The sequence below is a fragment of the Aythya ferina genome, assembly GCF_964211825.1.
Source record: "Aythya ferina genome assembly, chromosome: 18".
In the NCBI taxonomy this organism is placed as follows: Eukaryota; Metazoa; Chordata; class Aves; order Anseriformes; family Anatidae; genus Aythya; species Aythya ferina.
The window spans coordinates 1,176,638-1,201,995 of record NC_140317.1 but is presented as its reverse complement, the minus strand read 5'-3'; the positions used below and the strand labels follow the sequence as shown (position 1 = coordinate 1,201,995).

The window sequence follows — 25,358 nt, the reverse complement described above, 5'->3', positions numbered from 1 at the left end:
GCATGGCCGGGCTATGGTGGGGACAGCAGGTGGCAGCAAAAGCCACCAAAGCCCCTGCAGCAGCAGGGATATGGCAGGGGGACAGGAGAGGCCCGGGGGCAGGCATTGCCTAGGTGCCCTGGGGTGGACATGGCGTCTCCAAGGGCACCAGGCCAAGGCCCAACCAAGTTTCTGCACTGGGCAGCAGGAATGCCTCTTCCATCGCTCCCTCCAGCCTGCCTCCACTGCCTCGGAGGGCCTGTGGGACCTGCTCGGAGGGAGCTGTGGTATCTGAAGGAAGTGGGTCAGCCCCATGCAGGGTGTCAGGCCGTGCTGCTGCTTGGCCCCTACAAGGAGACACCTGGTGACACCTGGCACCAGCAGCCTCTGCCCTGAAGGTAAGAGCTGCAGCCACCCCAAAGACAAAGGGGGGGATGTAGTGTTGCACCCAAATGGGGGAGGGGAGGGGTAAATACAATTCCTGACAGCTGTATTTCCATTCATGGAGGCTGTGGCAGGACCTTTTTTAAAATTCAGGAGCTACTCCAATGTGACCTCAAATTATTCAGAGAAGCAGTGGGTAATTATGCTGCACTCACACACTTGGCTCTTCTCTGTCCTCTGACTGGCCTGCAGAACTGCACAGAGGTGGAAGGTAAGAAATCCCGTGGCTGCTGCACAAACACCCTCGCTTCAAGCTTTTCCTACCCAAATTCATCTTTTGACTTTTGTGAGTCTGAGGATTCAAATATGCTCCTTACTACACTTTTAAGTGCAATTTGTCAGAGCTTCAGCTCGCTGTCCAGGTTTTGTTCTGAAATTTCACAGAATCACAGAATCACAGAATTTTCTAGGTTGGAAGAGAACTCAAGGTCATCGAGTCCAACCTCCAACCTAACGCTAACAGCCCTCCACTAAACCATATCCCTAAGCTCTACATCTAAACGTCTTTTGAAGACTTCCAGGGATGGTGACTCCACCACTTCCCTGGGCAGCCTGTTCCAATGCCTCACAACCCTTTCAGTGAAGAAGTTCTTCCTAACATCTAACCTAAAACTCCCCTGGCTCAACTTAAGCCCATTCCCCCTCGTCCTGTCACCAGGCACGTGGGAGAACAGGCCAACCCCCACCTCGCTACAGCCTCCCTTGAGGTACCTAAAAAGAGCGATAAGGTCACCCCTGAGGCTCCTCTTCTCCAGGCTGAACAAGCCCAGCTCCCTCAGCCGCTCCTCGTAGGACTTGTTCTCCAGGCCCCTCACCAGCTTCGTCGCCCTTCTCTGCACCCGCTCAAGCACCTCGATGTCCTTCTTGTAGCGAGGGGCCCAAAACTGAACACAGTACTCGAGGTGCGGCCTCACCAGAGCTGAGTACAGGGGGACGATCACCTCCCTAGCCCTGCTGGTCACACTGTTCCTGATACAAGCCAGGATACCGTTGGCCTTCTTGGCCACCTGAGCACACTGCTGGCTCATATTCAGCCGACTATCCACCATCACTCCCAGGTCCTTCTCTGCCTGGCAGCTTTCCAACCATTCCTCTCCCAGCCTGTAGCTCTGCTTGGGGTTATTGCACCCCAGGTGCAGGACCCGGCACTTGGCCTTGTTAAACTTCATGCAGTTGACCTCAGCCCATCGGTGCAGCCTATCCAGATCCTCCTGCAGAGCTTTCCTACCCTCAAGCAGATCGACACACGCACCTAACTTGGTGTCATCTGCGAACTTACTGAGGGTGCACTCGATGCCCTCGTCCAGATCATCGATGAAGATATTAAAGAGGACCGGCCCCAGCACCGAGCCCTGGGGGACGCCACTAGTGACTGGCCTCCAACTGGACTTGGCTCCATTCACCACGACTCTTTGGGCCCGGCTATCCAGCCAGTTTCTAACCCAACGAAGCGTGCGCCAGTCCAAGCCAAGAGCAGCCAGTTTCTTGAGGAGAATGCTGTGGGAGACGGTGTCAAAAGCCTTGCTGAAGTCAAGGTAGACCACATCCACAGCCTTTCCCTCACCCACCCAGCGCGTCACTCTGTCATAGAAGGAGATCAGGTTCGTCAGGCATGACCTGCCTTTCATAAAGCCATGCTGACTGGGCCTGATCGCCTGCTTGCCCTGCAAGTGCTGCATGATGACTCTCAGGAGGATCTGCTCCATGAGCTTTCCTGGCACTGAGGTCAAACTGACAGGCCTGTAGTTTCCCGGGTCTGCCCTCCGGCCCTTCTTGTAGATGGGCGTCACATTTGCTAGCCGCCAGTCGATTGGGACCTCCCCCGATAGCCAGGACTGTTGATAAATGATGGATAGTGGCTTGGCCAGCTCCTCTGCCAGTTCCCTCAGTACCCTTGGGTGGATCCCATCCGGCCCCATCGACTTGTGCACATCTAAGTGCCGTAGCAGGTCACCAACCAGTTCTTCATGGATAATGAGGGCCACATCCTGCTCCTCATCCCCTTCCACCAGCTCAGGGTACTGAGTATCCAGAGAACATCCGGTATTGCCGCTAAAGACTGAGGCAAAGAAGGCATTGAGCACCTCCGCCTTTTCCTCATCTCTTGTAACTAAGTTTCCCCCCGCATCCAGTAAAGGATGGAGATTCTCCTTAGTCCTCCTTTTTGTGTTGATGTATTTATAGAAACGTTTTTTGTTATCTTTAACGGCAGTAGCCAGATTGAGTTCCAGATGAGCTTTGGCCTTCCTAATTTTGTCCCTGCACAGCCTCGCTACTTCTTTAAAGTCCTCCTTAGTGGCCTGCCCACTTTTCCAAAGCTTATAAACCCTCTTTTTCCTCCTAAGATCAAGCCACAATTCTCTGTTGAGCCAGGCCGGTCTTCTTCCCCGCCAGCTCGTCTTTGGGCACGTGGGGACAGACCGTTCCTGCGCCATTAAGACTTCCCTCTTGAAGAGCGCCCAGCCTTCCTGGACCCCTCTGCCCTTCAGAACCACCTCCCAAGGGACTCCACCAACCAGTGTCCTGAGCAGCTCAAAGTCAGCCCTCCAAAAGTCCAATACAGCGGTTTTACTGGTCCCCTTCCTGGCCTCGCCAAGAATAGTGAACTCCACCATTGCGTGGTCACTCTGCCCAAGACAGCTCCCGACGATCACGTCCTCCACCAGTCCTTCTCTGTTTGTGAAGAGAAGGTCTAGCGGGGCACCACCCCTGGTAGGTTCACTAACCAGCTGCGTCAGGAAGCTATCTTCCACGCTCTCCAGAAACCTCCTAGACTGCTTTCTCAGGGCTGTGTTGTGCTTCCAGGATATGTCAGGGAAGTTGAAGTCCCCCACGAGTACAAGAGCTGATGATTCCATGCATGCTTTCATAAAGCATAAATATTTTCATAAATCTTTTTTTTTTTTTTTTTTTTTTTCCTAACTCAATGCAAAGCTGCAGATCTGGAATAGCCATTTGCAACACCAGGTGCTGTACAGCTCTTCTGTTGGAACATCTGATATCCTTCCCTGTCACGCTGGACCTCAGGAGCTTGCAACGCTTCCTGCAAGTACTGTTAGCTCTGCAGCTGCCAGCATGAAACTCTGAAAAGCCAGACACGGAGCTTGGATACTTTGCAAACTCTGAAGCAGAAGATTAATTGCTGTAAACAGCTCCAGAAGGCGTGTGACTTCAGATAGGCATGTAAAGAACACAGGGAGGTGAGCCGATGGAGAAAACTGTTCTACCCAGGCATTCAAAGCACTGTTGGGATCCAAAACAACTTGAAAAAAAAATCCCAGAAACTTTCTAACATTTATCAAAAGTAACATTTTCTCACAGATCTATCACAGCCAGCATCCAGCAACACTGCACAACTCTTCCATCACCTTTCCTGACACTTGAATACACAGAAATAGAAAATTACTAGATTCAAATTTGTGGGAAAATGCCCAGGAGATTTGTGCTGTCACCTAAAAGCACGGTCTTTAGGAGACTTACCTGCCTGCTGAGTAACACCAAAGATTATTGTTTATGGTTAACTAAACGTTATTAAGAGGAATATTTATCACATTGTTGTTATGAACACTAAGTATTCCAGGTAGAAGTCAGATTACTTACAAAATCATATTAAACAAAAAACAGAATTAAACTGAAAACTGTCCCATGCTCTACGCATTGCAGTTGTCCCAGAACAGAATGGGCAGGAAATATGAATTGACCCAATTGGACATGTTGGCCAAATGCACTGCTGCTTACCAGAGATGCCATGCAGGTTCCACTATTGGGTGATCTGTAGCCAAACACAACAGCACATACAAGCAGAAGAGCAAGCTCCTGGTTTTGAACACACTGTTATGATATTGCACCTCTATGGATATGTATGTGAGGCAAAAAAAACACACTGCTGCTTGTATTGTACATGGGGAAAGCAACTCTGACTTTCTAATCAAATACCACATACTTTATGACTGAAAAATGAAAACTTCTTTGGAGCAGCAAACCATTTTGATGCTTCATTTCCTGCAGACCAAAGATAATAAAAAGGTCTTCCTACAGCCACCTGGAAACTAGAACCTGGGCTCCATTAAAATTCCTAATTCTGAACAAGACTAAAATCCAAAGACAAAAACCTTTTCCATTTTGAATCAGAACCTTTCATTTCTCTAGTGGGTTGAAAATCCTGAAACAAAACCTTTTGTAAGTTAAGAGTTGTTTTACGTTGAATCTTCTTGTGTTGCAGAGTTGATGGGCACCCCTAGCCTCAGGATGTTCAGCGCCTGGATCAGCCCAGAACAGAAGGTCCCAGCAGAAGAGCCACACAGGTCACATTGATCAATCTTCTGTACGCTTCATTATTAAATCAACAAAATTACTTTGATGACCTTTTACATTTTGATGGAAAAGTACTTGGAAAATACACAAATCAGCCCTTAACTTCAGCAGGACCATGCACACATGGCAGGCAGATGGAGTGCTCCAGGTTTCTCCTGTGCAATCTCTCTATACACCCAATCCTCCAATCCAGGGCTGACTGAACTGCAGAGACCCTGCCATAAAAGCCTTTTGAGCCTTGACCTTGTCATATGACTGACAAGGAAAAAGAAGCCAACAGCCAAGCAAGCCACCTGCTACAGGTTCTGACAGCCACTCTGCTGAGTAGAGCCTTGTCCTCCCAGGCAGGAAGGCTCCTGGCCTTGCTATGCAGAAGGTAGGAAAAGTACAGATCCTTAGCTCAACCACAAGACAGTACTGCCAGGTTTCTCGGGCTTCTTCCTGAAGAATGTGAAACAAAAAGGAGGTCTGTCCAAGGGCTGTGTCATAGCTAACTAATGAACAGGCTGCACAGGCCAGGCCCTTTTTTCCAGTCACGTAAACCTCCCACCAAGGGTCTTATCATGGGTTTCCTGAACACAGACTCTCATAGGTTTTTTTCTTATTCTTGCCCTGAAGAGCAACATCCAATAGTCTGCCATTCAGACCCTACTCAGACTCACAAACCTCCCATCACCTTCCAAAGAAGTGAAATGTGAACAGTCCTCACCCTCACGTTGCTGCAGGATCATGAATCTAATCTAAAAAGTGCTTGGCACGCTACATGCTAAATACCTAGCAATGACAAAACAAGCGAACTCCAAGCGCTTCAGGCAGCGAACACTTACCACAAGTTGACGAAGTTGATGAAACTTGGGGAGAATTCCCTTTCCTCTGAGTTACTCAGCTGTGGTGGGTCTCCTTTTACTACTTGTGTCAACTGGTCAAACACACTGTTCCACTTGGGGTAGGGGAATCGCCCTGTGGCAAGCTCATACTGCAAAAAGACAGAAACAGCACAGGATAGGTTACACAGAGGTAAGTTCAGGTAGTGGAAGAAAATCTCCACGAGGACCCTGAAAACCCAAAGTTAGACTAAGACGATATTCTTCATGCCATCTGCTACAGGAAGTTCAGCGAGAAAAGGGCAGGGAACATTACACTCAAAACTAGTTTTGCTAACTACTTTAGGAGTATCTCCAGATTTAATTCAGGTATGCCAAACTCATGCCTCTTCCACTGTCTATAAAATGAATCAATGCTCTTATTAAGATTTTTAAAGTAGTAAAGTAAAATCCTCCAGTTCCTTCCCAAGCTTCTTAACAACCACTACAGAAAATGGATACTAAGAAATCAAGCATTTTAAAATGGCAGCAGGGAAGACAGCCCTTTCATAGAAACTACTGACTCACTGCTTCGGCTTTCTCTTCTGCTTCACCACATTGAGAAGAGAAGATCATTTCAAATTATCAGTGTGTATATCCAGCAGCTTTGTGGTTGGCCAGAGAGGAATAAGCAACTGGGATCCAGGATTAACTGAAATTTTCTGCACAGCCAAATAATACCAGACACCAGGGCTGTAAGAGGCTTATTTACATAGGTTAGATGCTCCACACTCACCATCCCTTCTCATACAATATTTTGAAGACAAAATTAATTTTGTCTTCACAAAATTAAAAAATTCTGCTCCACACTCACCATCCCTTCTCATACAATATTTTGAAGACAAAATTAATTTACAATCCAACACCTCTTCCTCACTCACATCTGTCTCTGCAAAACATAGCTGCAGCTAAATGTATCCTCAGGGGTTCAGGAGAGCCATCTGCCTTGAACGGATTTGTATTCTTTCTGAGCCAGGAGGAGCCCACTTCAATCACAAAATACAAATGCTTCACTGCAGCATAGACGGGCTTTGCTTCAAGCACGTTTGACACCAACTAACTCCATCACATCACAAAGCACACTAAGGCTACCCAACAGGAAACTACCATGCATCAGAGGGCTTAAACCCCGCTCACTTACCAATGTAATTCCCAAGCTCCAGACATCTGAGCGAACATCGTAACCTTGCCTAGAGGCACTGGGATCTATCCTTTCCGGCTGAAACAGACAGAATTACCAGTCAAACACTGTGCCACATAGGAAGGAATGAGAAGCATCTGCAAACTTGGAAAAAATTCTAAGTTTGTCCAACTACGCAGAGTTTGGCACAAGTATAGAAGCAAACTTTTTATCACTTTCAACCCCAGCACAGAAACATCTTATGGAATTAAACACGGATTTTATGGAGATACAGTGTAAAAGTTTGTCTCGAACTGCAATTCAGCACAGTCCAATTCTTTTTAGTTTTCTTTCTTTTCTGCACATGGCTTGAATAATTGTTATTATTTGTTTAGTGTTGTTTAACATCAGTATCCCTTTAAAATGTAAAGTCTTGCTTTCTCTGTTTTACAGCAAAGTCATCCCTAGGGAATCATAGTAACTGGAAAAAACATCTTCTCATCCATGAGCCCAGGGAACTGAGATTTAAAACAATGCATTTTAAGAACAGCTCTTCTTTATGAGTTTTTGGGTATCCCTTGAAGGCAATTAAGACATCTTTACCAAGTCTTCAGACATCCAAAAAGTCTTTCCATAGAAAATGATATCAAATTAGACATGGGTGTGCTAAGTCACCCGGGAGTGACTTATCCAGAGAGCAGAACCAGCATTTTATGCTTTGCATGTCATCTTTGTAAGTCAATTCTCCCTTATTTTATTAAAAATGCCAAAAAAAAAATAATACATGATCTCTTTCAGTTTTAACTGTAACAATGATAAAGAGACCTGAATCACAATAAAATAATAAATTATCAGCTGAATGAAATACTATGAAAGCCCTGGTTGCTTTGCGAGCTACTTTTTAATACATTTTCGCAGCAGATGCATGCTGAAGAGTGCTATGAAATCCACAAAATCCCTTAGTGCACCCTCAACCTTCCAGTGGATCACTGCATGTGTGAGAAGACTACCACATCCCCACAATACCTTCCGACTCCCAACCCCACAGGGTATTTCTGTTTGCTCTGTCATGCTGCCAGCTCTCCTCTTTGCAGCCCACATTACACACAGCTGCCCCAGCTTTGACTGCCTCCAAACCTTTCCCATTTCCTCAGTTACAAGGATCTTCTCCAGCAGCAAAACATGGCTATACCACCATCCACACATACCCACACAGAGAAAGGAGAGCTAACTTCCAGCAAGCTAGAGTGGCTCTACATGTGTTTGTGCCTACAACCTGTCTGTTTCTACTATGACTGGGTATAGAGTATATCACCTTCCCAATGCCACTGATGTGCTATTTCATCCTTACCTCCAATTGCAATATCCATCTTGAAATAGGCGGGCTTTGGCAATGCTCTAAACATGAAATAGGCTGGCTTTTGGCAATGCTCTAAACATCCTTGGGCCGGATGGGATCCACCCAAGGGTACTGAGAGAACTGGCAGAGGAGCTGGCCAAGCCACTGTCCATCATTTATCAGCAGTCCTGGCGATCGGGGGAGGTCCCAGTTGACTGGTGGCTAGCAAATGTGACACCCATCTACAAGAAGGGCCGGAGGGCAGACCCGGGCAGACTACAGGCCTGTCAGTTTGACCTCAGTGACAGGGAAGCTAATGGAGCAGATCCTCCTGAGAGTCATCACGCAGCACTTGCAGGGCAAGCAGGCGATCAGGCCCAGTCAGCATGGCTTTATGAAAGGCAGGTCATGCCTGACGAACCTGATCTCCTTCTATGACAGAGTGACGCGCTGGGTGGGTGAGGGAAAGGCTGTGGATGTGGTCTACCTTGACTTCAGCAAGGCTTTTGACACCGTCTCCCACAGCATTCTCCTCAAGAAACTGGCTGCTCTTGGCTTGGACTGGCGCATGCTTCGTTGGGTTAGAAACTGGCTGGATAGCCGGGCCCAAAGAGTCGTGGTGAATGGAGTCAAGTCCAGTTGGAGGCCAGTCACTAGTGGCGTCCCCCAGGGCTCAGTGCTGGGGCTGGTCCTCTTTAATATCTTCATCGATGATCTGGACGAGGGCATTGAGTGCACCCTCAGTAAGTTTGCAGATGACACCAAGCTATGCGCGTGTGCTGATCTGCTTGAGGGTAGGAAAGCTCTGCAGGAGGATCTGGATAGGCTGCACCGATGGGCTGAGGTCAACTGCATGAAGTTCAACAAGGCCAAGTGCCGGGTCCTGCACCTGGGGTGCAATAACCCCAAGCAGAGCTACAGACTGGGAGATGAGTGGTTGGAGAGCTGCCTGGCAGAGAAGGACCTGGGAGTGATGGTGGATAGTCGGCTGAATATGAGCCAGCAGTGTGCTCAGGTGGCCAAGAAGGCCAACGGCATCCTGGCTTGTATCAGAAACAGTGTGACCAGCAGGGCTAGGGAGGTGATCATCCCCCTGTACTCAGCTCTGGTGAGGCCACACCTCGAGTACTGTGTTCAGTTTTGGGCCCCTCGCTACAAGAAGGACATCGAGGTGCTTGAGCGGGTGCAGAGAAGGGCGACGAAGCTGGTGAGGGGCCTGGAGAACAAGTCCTACGAGGAGCGGCTGAGGGAGCTGGGCTTGTTCAGCCTGGAGAAGAGGAGCCTCAGGGGCGACCTTATCGCTCTCTATAGGTACCTCAAGGGAGGCTGTAGCGAGGTGGGGGTTGGTCTGTTCTCCCACGTGCCTGGTGACAGGACGAGGGGGAATGGGTTTAAGTTGAGCCAGGGGAGTTTTAGGTTAGATGTTAGGAAGAACTTCTTTACTGAAAGGGTTGTTAGGCATTGGAACGGGCTGCCCAGGGAAGTGGTGGAGTCACCATCCCTGGAAGTCTTCAAAAGATGTTTAGATGTAGTGCTTAGGGATATGGTTTAGTGGGGACTGCTAGCGTTAGGTCAGAGGTTGGACTCGATGATCTTGAGGTCTCTTCCAACCTAGAAATTCTGTGATTCTGTGATTCTGTGATATGATGTCTTTCCCACCCTCCCAGGTCTCTAGTTTCCTTTCCTTTCTTATCCTTTAGTTACGTTTCTGTTTGTCTTAACCTCATTTATTAGGTCTTCCCATTCATGAGGAAATGTGGGATGGACTTTTCAGTAATACTGGTGGGAGGGGATGCAAATTAATAAAATTGGTCAAATGAAGTTCTCTTAAATCTACCATCAGTCCTTCATATGTTCACCTTCAAGTTCAGTCAAAGTCAATCCTATTTATATTGCAATTAAATCCATACACCTAACTGCTCACAACCCAGCATTCTACCTTTGCTGGTTGAGTGCAGTCGTTTCATATTGGTTCCACCATATCAACAGACTACTAAATCAGCTGATACAGAATTAATAGAATCAATTAATTATAAGCATCCCTTTCTTTTACAAATGGGGAACAGAAATGAAATGAAAATTTCTCCAACATTTTGAAGCCAAGACAGTGGGGAATGGATTTATTTGAAAACAGAAGAGGCAAGGATTTGAATGGAAAATGTGTTCCCAGTCCCTGCCGGGGAAGGGTTGACAAGCAGTGAACATTCAGGGTTTGGATGCTCTTGGTATATTTCAGGAAGCTACTGGACATTTCAGATAGAAGTAAAACATCTCAAGGAAGAGCCAGGGAGTGTTTAGAGCATTGGCTCAGACTCAGGCTTGAGGACAAGAGGAACTCAGATTTCTACTCAGCTCAAAAGTAGTATGTGAAAGTAATGTCATCTAATGGGTCTAACCAATTCAGTGTTCTCTGTGATTTATTTCTGTCAGCACTCCAAAACATTCACGAGAAACACAGCAAATGGAAAGTGCTAGGAGGAAGGCAGACGGAAGAATGCGGCATCAACAACAGGCCAGCATTAGATGTGGCATGGCAGGAACCTTCTGTCATGGAAGGAGTTTCCAGTGACTCTCTCATAAATCACTCCCACGGATGATGCTGTGTCTATCCTTCCCTGTCTCTGTCCTGGTTTCGGTTAGGACAGAGTTAATTTTCTTCCTAGTAGCTGGTAGAATGCTATGTTTTGGATTAGGATGAGAAGAGTGCTGATAACAGCCTGATGTTTTAATTGTTGCAGAGCAGTGCTTACACCAAGCCAAGGACATTTCAGCTTCTCGCTCTGTCCTGCCAACGGGCAGGCTGGGGGTGCAGCAAGAGCTGGGAGGGGACAGACCCAGGACAGCTGACCCAAACTGGCCAAAGGGGTATTCCATACCATCTGACGTCATGCTAAACAATATATAGGGGTGGCTAGCCAGGGTGTGGGGGCTGGCTGCTCGGGATTAGGCTGGGCATCGGTCAGCGGGTGGTGAGCAACTGCATTGCACATCATTTGTTTTGTACACATTATTATTAGTAGTACTATTATCATCATTATTGTTATTATTATTGTTGTTATTATTTTTTCTGTCTTAATAAACTGTCTTTATCTCAACTCACAGGCTTCACTTTCCCGTTTCTCTCCCCCATCCCACAGAGAGAGGGGGGAGGGTGAGCAAACGGCTGTGTGGTGTTTAGCTGCCGGCTGGGTTAAACCACAACAGTCTCAATGTAGGCAGTCAACATGATGGACCTGCAACACCCCCAACATCTTTGTCTGCTGACAGCCTGCTCTCCAGCATGACTGCTCTCAGGGAACACAAAAGAACAGCCTGACTCCATCAGCTATGAGAAATCATGTCCCAGCCCAACCACATGCCTGTTGCCATACTGCTGTGTCTGCAGCCCCATGACACTAGTCCTGCTCTACCTCAGCACACACCTCTCCTTGCATCCATCCCCTCCTAACAGATCGTGGTGGCACGCTTCTCCAGCCTTCTGGGTTCTTCCAGCAGGCAGGAAGACAGGCTGTGAAGCAGCTAAAACTGTCCCTTCCCTGTTCTTCAGACACGGTATCAGTGCTAGCTGCACTGCAGGCTACTACGGACCACTGCTCCACAGTGAAGCAGCTCTTCAGGGGCATGGCAGCTAGCTATGCCAGGCCATATGCATTTTGGCAACAGAAGATGGATTCCCCAGCAGGCACATGCATTCACACCATGCACATCAGAGCCATTTCATGTGAACCTTGTGATAAGAGACTGCTTCTTAAGTGTCAAACACACCTTCATGGTGCCCTCATACTCAACCCATGTGATAGATGTTGCCATGCAGGAATGGCAGTGGGACCAGCTGCTACAGGGCCACGTAAAATGATGTTGGCCAGTGATGGGACTCCTATACCGCTGATGAATAGAGAATGTGGTGCAGCAGCATGTGGGAGACCAAGAGCAATTCGCAAATTGAATTAAAAATTCACAGTTTGTGTAGCACAAAGAATTATAGGACTGCATGGAGAGGAGATATTCTGGGTTGGGGGTCAAGTAGCAAAAGCATTACAGGGACTGGTCAGGTAGGTGGCACTTGTGACAGTCTTTCATCAGGCTGGACATGTTTGGGACACTGCAGGGCACCTCTTGGCTGTGTAGAGGACAGCTCTGAGTCTGAAGCACCCACACAGAGGCAGCCTGTTACCATGACCAAGCAGAGTACAAATGGAGGGAGCAACAGGGACTTGGCCCTATAAAGCAGTGGCACTGTTAAAGGGAAAGCAGGATGGACTAGAAAAAATCCTGTCTAAATACAGAGCAAAAAGAATCCTGGGAATTTTCCATGTAGACGACATGGGAGCAATTAACACCAAAAGAGGGAGAGTGAGTCACTCCAGGGACCCAGAACAAGAACTGCAGACAAATCCAGCTCTTCATGGATATCCTTCTAACATCAAGTGCAAGTGAGGAAAGGAAATGGCTGAGTTGACATCCAGTCAACCACTGGATGTGCTGATGGTATGAAGAAGCAGGGCATGAATGCATCAAACAAGGGCACAGACCGACATAGATTTTCCCTTCATTTCAGTGTCTGCATAAGCATCAACAACTAGACTGAAGAGCAGAAGTGGGAAGCAGTGATCCTCCCCTCACTTCCAAGTCCCCAGCTAAGCAAATACATGTAATGTGGGGTTTGACAAGAATAAATGCACATACAACTCGCCAAAGTCTTCAACTGTTCCATGTCGCTGATGAGCAAAATATGATGTCTAGGAAAACACAATTCTTGAAGCTCAGAACTAGATTTTCACTGGTTATATAACCAAGGAATTTTACCCTAAATGCAATGCAAATTCAAAACCGCCTGCACGTTACTAAACTGAATGGAACATACTCTTACTTGCTTCTTAAGCCAACATGCTCCTGAAGCAAAGAAAATAAAAAGTTACAAGGAGTGAATAACTACCAGAAGGAGGTCAAATTTTACAATACACTAAGTAGAAGAAAATCTACAGGATATAAATGTTCCCTCCCCTTCAACTACAGAAATAGATGGTAGCAAGCTGGAAGCTGCCAGCCTCCATTGGAAATCATCTCCTCACAAACATAGAGCACGCGATGGGGAAAAAAAAAAAGAAAAAAAAAAAAAAAAGAAGGAAATGAAGTCCAGGGACTTCCCTGGCTTTGGTTGATGATGGGAGCAAGGTAAAGCACTGCACATCTGGAAACAGGATTGTGCTGGCTGCAGCTTCAGAGTTATCTGTGCTAAATTCAGCTGCAAATCATACAGTGAGTTACAACCCAGGCCAATGAGAGTTAGAAGACCTCCAGTGCTCTGAAAGGGACTGGATGTGAGTCTTGCACACAAGAGCCATAAACCCCCTAATCTGTTGCAGCGTTAACCAATACATCAAATATATATATTGATTTCAGCAACTCTCAAGACAAAAATGCTATTTTCCCCATGGTGATGACTCCGTTATCATGGCTTTTTCATTTAGATGACATTTCATTTAGATGGCAGTGCCCCACAAGGAGCTCAGCAAGTGCTCGCAGACAGGAGCATTTCTCGCTGCCCAGGCAACTCAGCTCTCAGGGCCAACTCCAAGCAGAAGCCACAGCAAGGAGGGGAGCAACATTTCTGAACAGCTGCCCGTAGTGTTGTGCAATAGCAATGGAAAGCATCTTCAGGACCATAAATAACTAGTTTGGGAAATTCTTCTGCTATTCAGTAAAGGAAAATGCTGTCACTTTTCAGATTGCTGTATTTTTCATGAATATTCCTACAGTGAAGAGCAACTTGCTCTTCCTTCAGGGCTAACCCCTGCATGGGCCTCTCGCACACTCAACTGGAGCATGGTGTGAGGGCCAGCAGCAGTGTTACACTACAACCCAAGCAAGGAAGCAAGCAGTGGGCTCAAAGCAGGGCTGGCAAAGAGGCACTGACTTGCTGGGCTCTCAGACCTGCCTCTCCTGCATGCAGCTGCCCCCTATCTGCTCACTGAGACTTCCTCCGTGGAAAGGAATAAAACGTTTGGAAGCCCCTTCCCTGCCCTCTCTACAGACTGGGCTGGGAGATCAGAGCCTGTAAGGCTAGGAGGAACCTGATGTCCCATCTCCCTGGGAGATGCTCACCAACAGCTCACCACCATGACCACCACCTCCTAGGAGAGAAGCAGACGTGCTCTGTGAAGTGACTGTCCTCGTGGGAACTCGCTACATTGATCCTTGAGCAGACCAGACACAGACCTAGGGAAAGTGCTAGAGCTCCAGAAAGACAGACTTCCAGCCACTCCTCCTGGCTATGTTACTGCTCTGCAGGAAGTATAGGGGACTCTCCCTTAGGTGACACCTAATTCTGGCTGCTAAAGAGCTGAGGTGTCTGATTTCATTTGGATCTCAATTTTTATGTGCAGTAAAGCCTAATAAACTTCCTGGATCTCCTCATAGGCATGCAGGAGCTCACAGAAGGTGACCTCAGTGCTGTGAAAGCCTTGGTCTGAGAACACAGATGTGAGTCATCCACACAAGCAGCGAGGCAACCCAGTTGAATTTTTCAGAGGTTATACCCCTCTTCCCCAGTACTAGGTGACTGATGAAAAAACAATTAACCCTTTGTTTTCTCTGGATCTGTATCACAGAGCCGAGCATTACAGGGGTCCATGCAACATCCTACACAGCAGCCTAGTCTGGATGCAGCAGAAGACAGGGCTCCTCAGGCGGAGTGTGAGATAGCAGAGCAAAGGCAACATGACAGTGATGGGTGGAACAGCTGATAGGGGAGCAGAGAAGAGGCCTTCTTCTTCTGCCTTCATCGCTGCATGGCTGTGGACAAGCAGCTTCTTCCTGCTCCTCAGTTTATCTCTAGGATCCCAGTAGGAACACAGCTCTGGGTAAAGCTTTCTACGTTTCTTGATGAAAAAAAAAAAACTACATAGCAGGTAAGAGTATTATCATTGTCAAAAAATACTTCAATTGTCAAAAAATACTTCAGCCAAAATATTTATCCATGCTTTAACTTTTTATTTCAGACATTCCTTTCCAAATCCCCTCTGTTCTTTGATTTCCTTTCCCTCCCCCTCGCCCAGGTCAGCCATGAACCCTGTGGCTGCAAAGAGATTATCAGCAGAGATCATGTTTCTAGAGAACGGCCTTTCCTCCCCTCCTATTTCCTTTACATATTTACTCTGAGAGAATGTTTCATTTAAAAACTTCTCCAGCAACATTTTCCAGGTGGAGACACTGGTTTCCGTTCGCATGGGATTACCATCTCCTCCCAAGTTGGCTTTTCTAACAGGAGTTAGAATTCCTCGATCTCAGTAGCAGGAAGATCCCAGGACAGCAAGGGACTGGTGCACAGGGGACACTCACTGGACACAGAAAAATTGGCAGGAATGTTTATGAGCCCAGTGAGACCTTATTGGGCTTCACACAGTATATTCTTTATGACCATTATCTTGTTAAAAAAGGTAAACGTGGCTGTCATAAACTTGGACTAGTACAGCGCATTAGCTGGACAGCTGCTAAACAAGCTTCAATAATTTGCATTAGTAAATGGCTTAACTGATAAGTGTCCAAGAGTTTAAGGGGACCCTATTCTGTGGGAAAGACAGGACTTATAATGGGACCTCAAAGGTACTTTTCCTTGGCCTATGGCTAATGATATCACAGAAAATACATAATTAACATTGTTAAATCATTAAAATATTGTGTGATAAATAAGTGCTCCTGAAGAACAAGTGTGAGCTGAGCTGCTTGGTAAGTTGGGCTCTGACTGGATGCTGACTCATTCAACCAGAAACAGAAAAAACAGCACTCTGGAGTGACAGACATGATCCTAGAAAAACGGGGAGTATGAAATCCCAGAGGAGCATCATGATTAAAAGCATGCAGCTGAGTGATGCACTAGGAACACCTCCTCTCATTGTATACTCCAGAAAGGAGACAACTGCTGGAATTTTGTTTGTCTTCAAGGTCTACATTTGTAAATGGATGCAAAAAACCTGGAGGGCTTATAGCATAGACATTAACTACAATCCAATCTGCCTTAAGGACATAAACTGTTCAGTCTCTTAATCTCCTCAAAGAACAGCTTAAGAGGTGATTTCATCAGTCAGAAAGTACCTGCTGGAGAAAGAGGCTGTGGCAAGAAAAAGACTCATAAATTCTTCAGACAAAGTAGAAACAGAAGACCATGCCCATCCATTAAAACAAGGCTTGCTCATTAAAAATACTATATTAGGAGTGTAATTAATGACCAGGACCACTTCAAGTGCACTATGGATTCTCTGATACCTGAAAAGGCATCTTTAAAGCAGGACAGAAACTTTGGAGGGCTTCTTCATCTGGTGTTGTTCTGGAAGTCCACAGCTAAGTATCCCAGAGCTTGATGCAACCCTTCAATGCCATCCCCTCCACTGCTTATAAGAACTTCACTGGATTCACAGAGGTAAGCTCTGGAGAGGCAGCAGTTTTGGAGGGCTGTAAAGTACTGCTTCAGCGCGGCTAAGTAATTTCATCACAGAATATCACTGAGAGACTGCTATTTTGGTGGGGATGTTTTAGAAATCCTTGAAGTAATTAAGGCTGAATTGCCATGAGCTGTTACTTTTCTGGTCTCAATGATTTATCTTTGAACACATGCAGGAAAGAAGAGGAGTCCAGCAGAAAGCAACAGGAAGACTTCTGATCCTGGAGGACACTTTAAGCAGTAGAATAGGGAGACAAGAGGTAGTGTTCAGAGATGAAGTTATGGACATTTGAACCAGAAATCAAGTTCAACAAAATGCAGATGGTCATCAGCATTGTGTGGTTACTCAGACTGGAGTCACGACCAACTTGAGCCAACTTGATCTCTAAAAGATCTCCTCCATTCAACCAGGACCTGTTGGTGTGAGTGCAGGATCGAGAGGATTCCCCATCTGCATTCAGTCAGCTCAACTTCTGCTCTCACTATCCATGAAAATTTCCACCTGGAGAGCAGTGCCCTCACCACTAGCTCTAACCTTGATCCTTCTCATACTATGGGAAATCAGGAGCTTTTGCACTCCACAAGTTCTGGAGTGTCTGGTACTAAATGAACAGACTTAGAGGAACATTGCAGGCTGATGCCAGTGTCACAAATGGACTTGTGCCCCCTCTCTGTGCAGCCAAGACATGGAGGACTTCGCAAGATTCAAGCTACTATTTCAGATTGAAGGCAATCTCAGAAAAATGGCCTAAAACCTATGACAAGACAGAATGAAATATATACCTCAGTCAAAAATTGAACTGAAGGCCATGGCCTGCCACAGCTCCAGGAGCTGGGACCCGCCAACCCTGGTCCATGTGCCCAACCTTGTCAATGCCCAGCTGAATTGCACTCTCCAGGAAGCAATGCCAAGCCCTGCTTGCCTCTCCATGTGCCATTTTTCAGAGACAACACAGAAGAATGGTCAGCCTCTGAGGGCTCAAAGCACTGCAGACATGCAGGGTGGAGGCTGCGTGCCCAGCTCCAGCAACACCCCGGAGCAGACACTGCCCTTGTGTCCTGCCTGCTCTGCTGCCCAGGGTGACACTGCAGCAGGGAACAGGTGGAGAAAGTGATGGCTGGACTTGGCTGTGCCTAGACCTCAGTGCCAAGGTAATCTCTGGGGTAGCCTGGTGCTGTCAACCACATCTCACAGCCCCTCAGCTAGTGCCGTGCTCTCGGTAGGAAGAGGATCAGCACTGGAGTGGAGAGACTTCCTGCACTATCCCCATGGTCCTCCTGAATAGGGCGCTTTGCCAGCCTCAACCACACAAGCAGCAAGAACCAAACAGCTCAGGGACAATGAGAGAAGCACACCTACAGAGCTGGGAGCTGTGTAATCCTTCTTTCTCCCTTCGCTGCCCCTGCCCACGCCTGACCCCCCCCTGAGGAGCCAGACCCATACCTCTCTGCAGCTTCACTGCTCCACTGATCTTGTCTTTCTATGTGTGGCTTTGAATCAGCCTTTCCTATGGCTAAACAAGACAGTAGGGAGCTACTCTGGGGCCAGCCCAGCCAGTAACGCCCTACGCAGAGCAGAAGCTGTCCGCTGTTTCCAGCTGTGCTCACCAGCCAGGAACATGGATCAGACTGTCTCCTGCCTCCTCTTTGCTTGATGACACAAGCTCCATTCAGCAACCTCTGATGCCTTCCAAGGGCAAAGATCTCCCAAACCTGTTTTTTAAGCACTTTCCATGTAAATCCTGGTGGCCAAAATTACCTTTTCCTTTTCAATATTCTCCTCCATGAAACTCACATCCTGGCCAAGTGATTTGCTTACACAGGTGCTAGCACATTTACCCAGGTATAAACATGGGTAAACCAATTGCCTGTGCAGATGAGCAGCTGAAGGGTCGAGGTGGGAAGTCCTTCATGCTGTAACCCTTGCAGGACAGAGAATAAAGCTCTGTCTTTTATCTGAGGATAAAGAACGTGGGCTCAGTTCCGCAGTGGAGGCTGCTCCACACAGGCTCTGCACTGCATGATGTAAGGAGCTAAGTTTGGACGGGAGAAGTCCCACACTGGGTGAACCTCACGGACAATTTTAGCTTATGAATGAGTAAGCAGAGGCATGTTCTCAGCCAAAACCACTGGAGGATGTGTGTGACATCAGCAGCACACGAGCTCAGAGAGCTGCGCTCAGAGCTTAGGCATCTTCCCAGGCATTTGCTACGCTTAGAGCAGTGTGGAACCAGCCTGTGATGTGTGCAGACGGACGGTGCCACATGTCTCACAGTTTCCCTTCAAATCTGCTTTCTCAGTCATAAAAATTGTGGCTGGGTGCCGAGTTTCAGATTAAAAAAAAATAAAAAAATCCAACACACAGCACAGTTCGAGCATCCAAAAGGACTTTAGCTGCATGAAGTCAAACCAACAGGCTGCCTGTTCAGTTAAATGAATGACCAAGCTCGATGAAAACCTTGGCACTGGGTCAGGAATGAAAAGCTGAAATGCAGGCTTCTGCTTGAGCTCTGCCCAGGTGAACGGGTTCTACCCCAAGCTGCTCCATCCCCACAGCTTCTCCTTCCACATCCACAGGGAGGCTCAGGGAGCATGGCACAGAGACAGCTTTGTTGCCTGTCTCAGGAATTCTTCATTTTCTGTGCATGGCCAAACTCTGTACGATCCATCCAAAGGTGTGGACGCGGGCCCTCCTGGACACAGAGGCCAGCCCCAGCAGTGACGCCCACCTTTCCCATAGGAGAGTGAGGACAGCAGCACATCCTGTGTGCTGCTCCGCAGTGGCACTGCAGTGCTTGAGTTTTGCACTTACCATCTAACCATGCACATGCGGGACAAGCAGAAGCACTGTTGCTGGGACAAGCATTAGCACCAAGAAGGCTGCTCTGTATACCCCTTGCCACGCAGCTCTGTGCACGGCCCTCAACTCAATAGCTTGGGAAGGGTGGGAGAAGCAACATGGGGTGCCACCACTCAGCCACAGCTGGCAGAGGGCAGCTCCAGGAGACCTGGGAAGAGGACCTGAGGGACAGAGGACATTCATGAGACAGTCATATCTCTGTCCTGAGAGAGGTCCCAGAGAAGCAGGACAGGGCAGGACATCTGACCACACACTGTCAGGATCCTCACCTCCATAGCTGCTTCCAGTTTTGTCTCATCACTCCCCTCTGACACAAAAACTGGGATCTCTTGAGCATCATGGTGAAAAGTAGGTGAAAAGCCCCAGACTGTCAGCTTCAACATGGCACTTAAAGTCTCCTCCTCCGGCCCAAATCAGAACCATCAGCTGCACTAGCAGATAATGCAGGGCCCACCAGGGAGGCAGGGCTACTTGATAAAATTTTCAGGCGCTGCTGCTCTGGGAACAAAGCTGAAGGACCAGACCAGAGGGGACTGATCTTGCAGCAGAGTGAAGTTGACCAAGAGCTGCTCACCACTGACAGGGCAGTCAGGCTCTCCTTTCCCACAAACACCCTCCTCTATCCTCCTTTGTGCCACCATTCAGGCTCTGCATCTTCTCAACAAACCAACTGCATAAGAAATATTCTGTCTCCTTTCTTGTAAGGTCTGCTTTATAACTACTAATCCTTGAACTGGCTCTCCATGGCTCAGAAGAGCAATGTAGCAGAAGAGAAGCAGGAGCAGCAGTCAGGAGGACCAGGAAATACCCAAAAGCCACCTCTCCCCTGCTGGTAAAAGCTTGTAAGGCTGGCATGACCACACTGTGAAACCTCACCTAGAGCAAGTCCACAGTGCTGACACCAACACGGTTCTTGGGAGAACTCAGCATCACGCTGTCCACACAAACAGCCTGAGCTGCCCTAGGGGACAGTCCTGCTATCCTGGGACAACAGGGAGGCTCCAGTCTTTCTTTCTTTCAGAGAACACAAGGCTTGTTATTTCAATACAATGTCAAATGGAAATTTAAAGTCAAAAGCAAAACAATTTTTCCAGAACTAGCAGCTCCAAGGTTGACATACTGCTTTCTGTGACAGCTCTAATAATTTTGGTTAAAACACAAAGAATTTGCTTAGTATCTGGATGTGGCTCCTACTGCCTGATCAGACTGCTCCCAGCCAAACTGGGAGACATCCAATGTTGTTATCAATGCCTACATGGAGACCCGGCTCCAGTGAGCATGGTGTTATCAGGTTCCTTAGATGTGCAAGTGCTCATACTACAAGAATTACTTACTGCAAGTGCCAAGGAGCCCTTGCAGAGCAACCTACTCTCATGATCACAGAGTATCATCCAGCAGCCATTATTAGACCTGTCTTGTCTGAATACAGTTACACTGTGGCACTACAGTAGCCTTTACCTATTTTGCACTAAAGCCAATTACTTTCCCTTTGAAAGGAGTGTGACTGGCCTGACTCACTCCCAGGTATAGCCAGCACCACTACAGCCATCAGTTTTTGCTGGTGTAGATAAGAGAACTGGCAGTTGCATCTGCCTGCTGGGGACATCTCCCCATTTCCAAGGCTTCCTGGTACATGGAACTGTACCAGGAAGTACAACTGGTACATGTACTTAGAGAGGAGTCACTGTGTCTGCAGAGAAGAGAAGAGGCCAGCAGTCTCCCACGCCAGGTGCCAGCTGCTGGCTCATCCCACAAACTGTATACCATGCTAATGCTCTTACAAACACAAACTGAATTGAAACATTTTTGCTTGCTGAAAAGTGCAACCCAGTCTGGAGCTGGTGACAGAGGTGCACAAAGAACACAGTGCATATGGACAAGGAGGAAAATTAAGATGTTATCAACCACCCACCCAAGTCCCAAGGGAAATGAAGAAGCACAGCTATTTACAAACACACTAGTAATTGTCATGTAGTGACTAAACCAACAGTCTATACAAAACTAACCACCTACCCATGGTTTTAAGAAAAAGTGGGAACATTAATAACTGCAATTATAGTCCACTGAATTTGTGAGGGAAAAGGGGAGAACAAGTTTTCAAGACCTGTATTTACAGAACTGATGCACACCTCAGAGGATAGGGAAAAGTCAACAGTATTCCTAACTCCATTAAGCAATGCTACCAGAACTGCCCACAGGATGAGGGGTGAATACTCATCCTCAGAGCAGGTTATCACAGCCTCTGCACTGGCTCCAGTCCCATCCTGGAGCACTACTCTCTGCTTCTGCCCTTAGAATCACATTCCCCATGAACACAATTGACTGTGCAGCTCCAACTGATCCTCTTCTCTGCATAGACCTCCATACAGTTGCCGAAAGTACTCAGAGAGGAGACGCCCCTGTCCTCTCTCCAGACCCTACAGGTCTTTAAACAAAGTGCCCCATGTCACCAAGTTAGGTAGTTCTGGAACTTGCACACGCTTTGTTGTGCCACAGCAGTGGTTTCCAACAACAGAACTCATCGGTACTTTTCCATCCAGACCAAAGCTCAAGAGCTCTGACTCTGTTTGCACAGATCAGAATCAGGGCAAACGGGTTTTATCTGACCATGGTGTGCCAGGAAAAGCCATAGGAGAGCAGTTACCTAGACCAGATGTGCACCATAAAATAAAAAATAAAAATCTCTCTCCCTCATAAGTTGTCTTTAACTACCGCTGCCAAAGTTCAATTCCAGAAAACATAGCATTTTTTAGCATATTGAGACATAAGGTAGAGCAATCAGAGTTAAACAGTCACTGGAAATAGTTATATTTGCACCAGCAGATAAACAGCTCAGACACAAGCCACTCCTCAAAATTCAGCTCAGGTGAAACCCAAAAGTGCATTTTCAAAACAGCCAGATGTACAGAAGTATTTGAACCCTCAGACAGCTTTGAAAATCACAACCACAGCTTTTATCGCTGGGAGATACAGGGAAGCAAGCAGGACAGACTCACAGGAGCCATAGCTCAGACCAAACAATTTCCATGCTGCTGTTCCACTACTGCTACTCTCCAGAATTACATTTTCCTGGAATTAAGTTATGGCATACTTTGGAAATAAAGTGGTTTTCAAAAATCACTATAATTCTGAAAGATTTTACTCTGCAATCACTGCTATGATATCATCTTACCATAATAAATGGATTTCTTGAAGACTAAGAAACCCTCACACCCAAATTGCACTGCCTTCCCCTCTGTACTGTGCTGTTTTTTGGAGTACGAATGGGTGCCTCTGCAAGATACAGAAATGCTCTCTGTTCCAGTGCAACTGCAGCATTGGCAGCAGCAGAAGAACCCAGCTAAAAAAAAAAAAAAAATAGGGAATTTGGTTGCTTTGCCACTGCCTGGATGTTTTTGCTGACACTGCCAGCAACAGCGCTTACTCTAGAGTTTGGTTTCTTCTGGTACCCCATTTGAACCAAGCTAGTACTTTGGTCAGTCATGCTGTGCTAGGCTTGATGAAGGGGGATAGTAACCTGCATATGAGCATGCCAGCAACCTCACGCATCCCACTCACCGCCATGTATGGTCGGCACCCTGCATCCCGTGTTTTGGCAATGGAGTCTACGAGCTGTCCACTAATGCCAAAGTCACAGAGTTTAATATTTCCATTTCTGTCCAGAAGAATATTGGAAGGTTTGATATCTGTAAGGGAAAGAAATTTAAACTGTTAAGTCACGGCCTGATGTTTCAATTTCAAAAACAGCAGCTGCACAGAATCAGCACCAGTAGCGAATGCTGTGCATGGCGTTGGCATGGGACAGGCAGGAAACAACGTGGCGTGCTCATCACCTCAGGTTCCGATCAGCAGCAGCAGGAGATGGAGCCTGCCCCAAACAGGTTGTGTGCCCAGAGGTAAAGGCAGACACCCAACAACCCTCAAATACCACTACAACAGTCTTGGTATGGAAAAACACGGGTTGGAAGAGCAGTGAAACAGCCACCACCTGTGCAGAATCTGTTTGCTTTCCAATGCTCACACCTGTGGCAGTACCCATGCAAGTTACATTTTGACTTGATGCAAAGGCTGATTAAAATTCTTGTAATTATTTTGGGAGGCAAGAAGAAAAGATACAAACTTACCTCTGTGAATGATTTTCAAGTTTTCTTTTAAGTGGTTTAGTGCTTTCACAGTCTAGGAAAGAAATACAGAAGAAAAATAAGCAAGCGTCATAAGATTCCTGTGATTATTAAATTGTTGGAGTTCCAAGAAGAGAGGAAAAACATTAAATATGAAAAGACATCAATGCTGTAAATAGATTATTAAAACATTTTTCTCATAGTTTTTCCTGCAAAGAGGTGACAGAAAATAGGGGAAGTGGTTAAGTAAAACACGTAACATTTGTAACCTTGAAAGATCACACTTTGGGAGACAGAAGCAAGAGATGAAGTTAAGCAATTTCAGATATTAATTATCTTCAGTAAGAACTTATTTCAAGCCCTACGCTGTACTCTTCCAGTAAATAATAAATGCCCTATTTTGCTGTTCCCATTCCACTGGCTGAGCAGCAGCTCCTCATGTCAGTGGCGTGAGGAGCAGCAGATAAGGCTGTTCTGATTCACCCACTCACCATCAAGTGGAAAAGATATTCAGAGAGCCTGGTATATAAGATAATTTAAAAACACAACAAAAGAAAACAGCTGAAAGATCAACATTAATTAATTTCACTTCTATTGAATAAAACATTGAAATAGATGGCCAAAAGATTGTCTTAATGATGATGGCAATAGGATGTTCATATTGAGCTGCTAAGTTCTGCAAAGTTGTGGGAAGACAAAGTCTAGCAATGAAAATCTTCCTGTTCCTGCTTGCATTTTCCAATGTGCACACTCCTTCCTGCTCGCACAACCCTGTGTTCAAGCATTTACATAATTAAAAACTTTGGCAGCCTCTGTGATAAAAATTTTTAATGGACCAGGACTTCCAGGTTAAGATGAAGAAAACAACAATCATGTTCTCCACCTGCTGAAGAAGCAACCTGCATTTTAAGAGCCTTTGTTCAATGCCACAAGAGATTTCTCTGGACTGGAGTGGCTCAGTTTACCAGAGATCCAATGGACGTGACAGAGTTTCAGGGGCAGCAGCAGGACAGAAGTTTCAGGATACCTTTCAACACCCTTTTGTCCACAATCCAAGACCAAAAGCTTTTTTTTTGCAGGGCCAAAACTTACCCTTGTGTTTAGACAACCAAGGGTTCATTTTGGCAGAGCCAAATATAATTCTTAAGGGCTTCTTAAAGGTACCCTCACTTAGAAAATAATTCCTTCACTTCACTACTGGAGGAATACACATACACAGAACATGAAACAATCCAATGCCAGAGGACCTTGGGGAGACAACGGCCTTGATGGAGCAGGGGTGTGCTCAGATACTTGGGATCGGACTCACCTCACTTCACTTGACCATCTGAAGTGCCATGAGATAGGAACCCGGCTCCTATACAGAGACACTAACCTCTTCCCACTGACTTCAGAGAGAGAGCATGCAACTTAGACCAGAAACCTACTCCTACAAGCTTAGTAGGGTTCACCTCTCCTGGCTATGCTCAACCCCCTTTTCCCTTTACAAACGTGAGATGGGGAGACAGTTCATTGATTTTACATAAATCCTTGGGATGAGATAAACTGCACCTAGCTTCCAGGAAAGCCACCTCTGTCTGGCACCTGGCTCCTGCCACCCATGGTCTTGCTAAGCAGCATTGCAGGATAACAAAAGGACTACTTGCAGATGCAGCCCCTTGACAGCCCCTCCCAAACACAGGGCTCACAGTGTGCTCAGGTCCTGTCAGTGCCCTAGCCCTCCCGCTGTTACAGGAAAGCTGTCTGGAAAGGCAAGTCATGTCATTTGACAAGGTTTTGCTGACATCCCCACGCCATCTCAGTGCCACAAGCTGTGAGCCTGCAGCAGAGGCACAAGCTGCCCCACTACAGAGCTGCCCCCTCCTGCCCACAGTCAGC

General features: G+C 46.9%; 1 protein-coding gene across 7 annotated transcripts in view; it reads right to left on the bottom strand.

Annotated features, from left to right (window-relative positions):
• The window catches only part of MAP2K4 (mitogen-activated protein kinase kinase 4), a 112,762-nt gene that overhangs the window by 6,075 nt on the left and 81,329 nt on the right, over positions 1 to 25,358 (bottom strand). For all 7 annotated transcript variants that reach the window (XM_084492510.1, XM_084492511.1, XM_084492512.1 and 4 more), the window contains 4 exons: positions 23,484 to 23,535; positions 22,918 to 23,045; positions 6,742 to 6,819; positions 5,565 to 5,713 (listed from right to left, as the gene is read on the bottom strand). In XM_084492510.1, the coding sequence (XP_084348636.1) occupies positions 5,565 to 5,713; positions 6,742 to 6,819; positions 22,918 to 23,045; positions 23,484 to 23,535 (407 nt within the window). The remainder of the gene's footprint in view (positions 1 to 5,564; positions 5,714 to 6,741; positions 6,820 to 22,917; positions 23,046 to 23,483; positions 23,536 to 25,358) is intronic.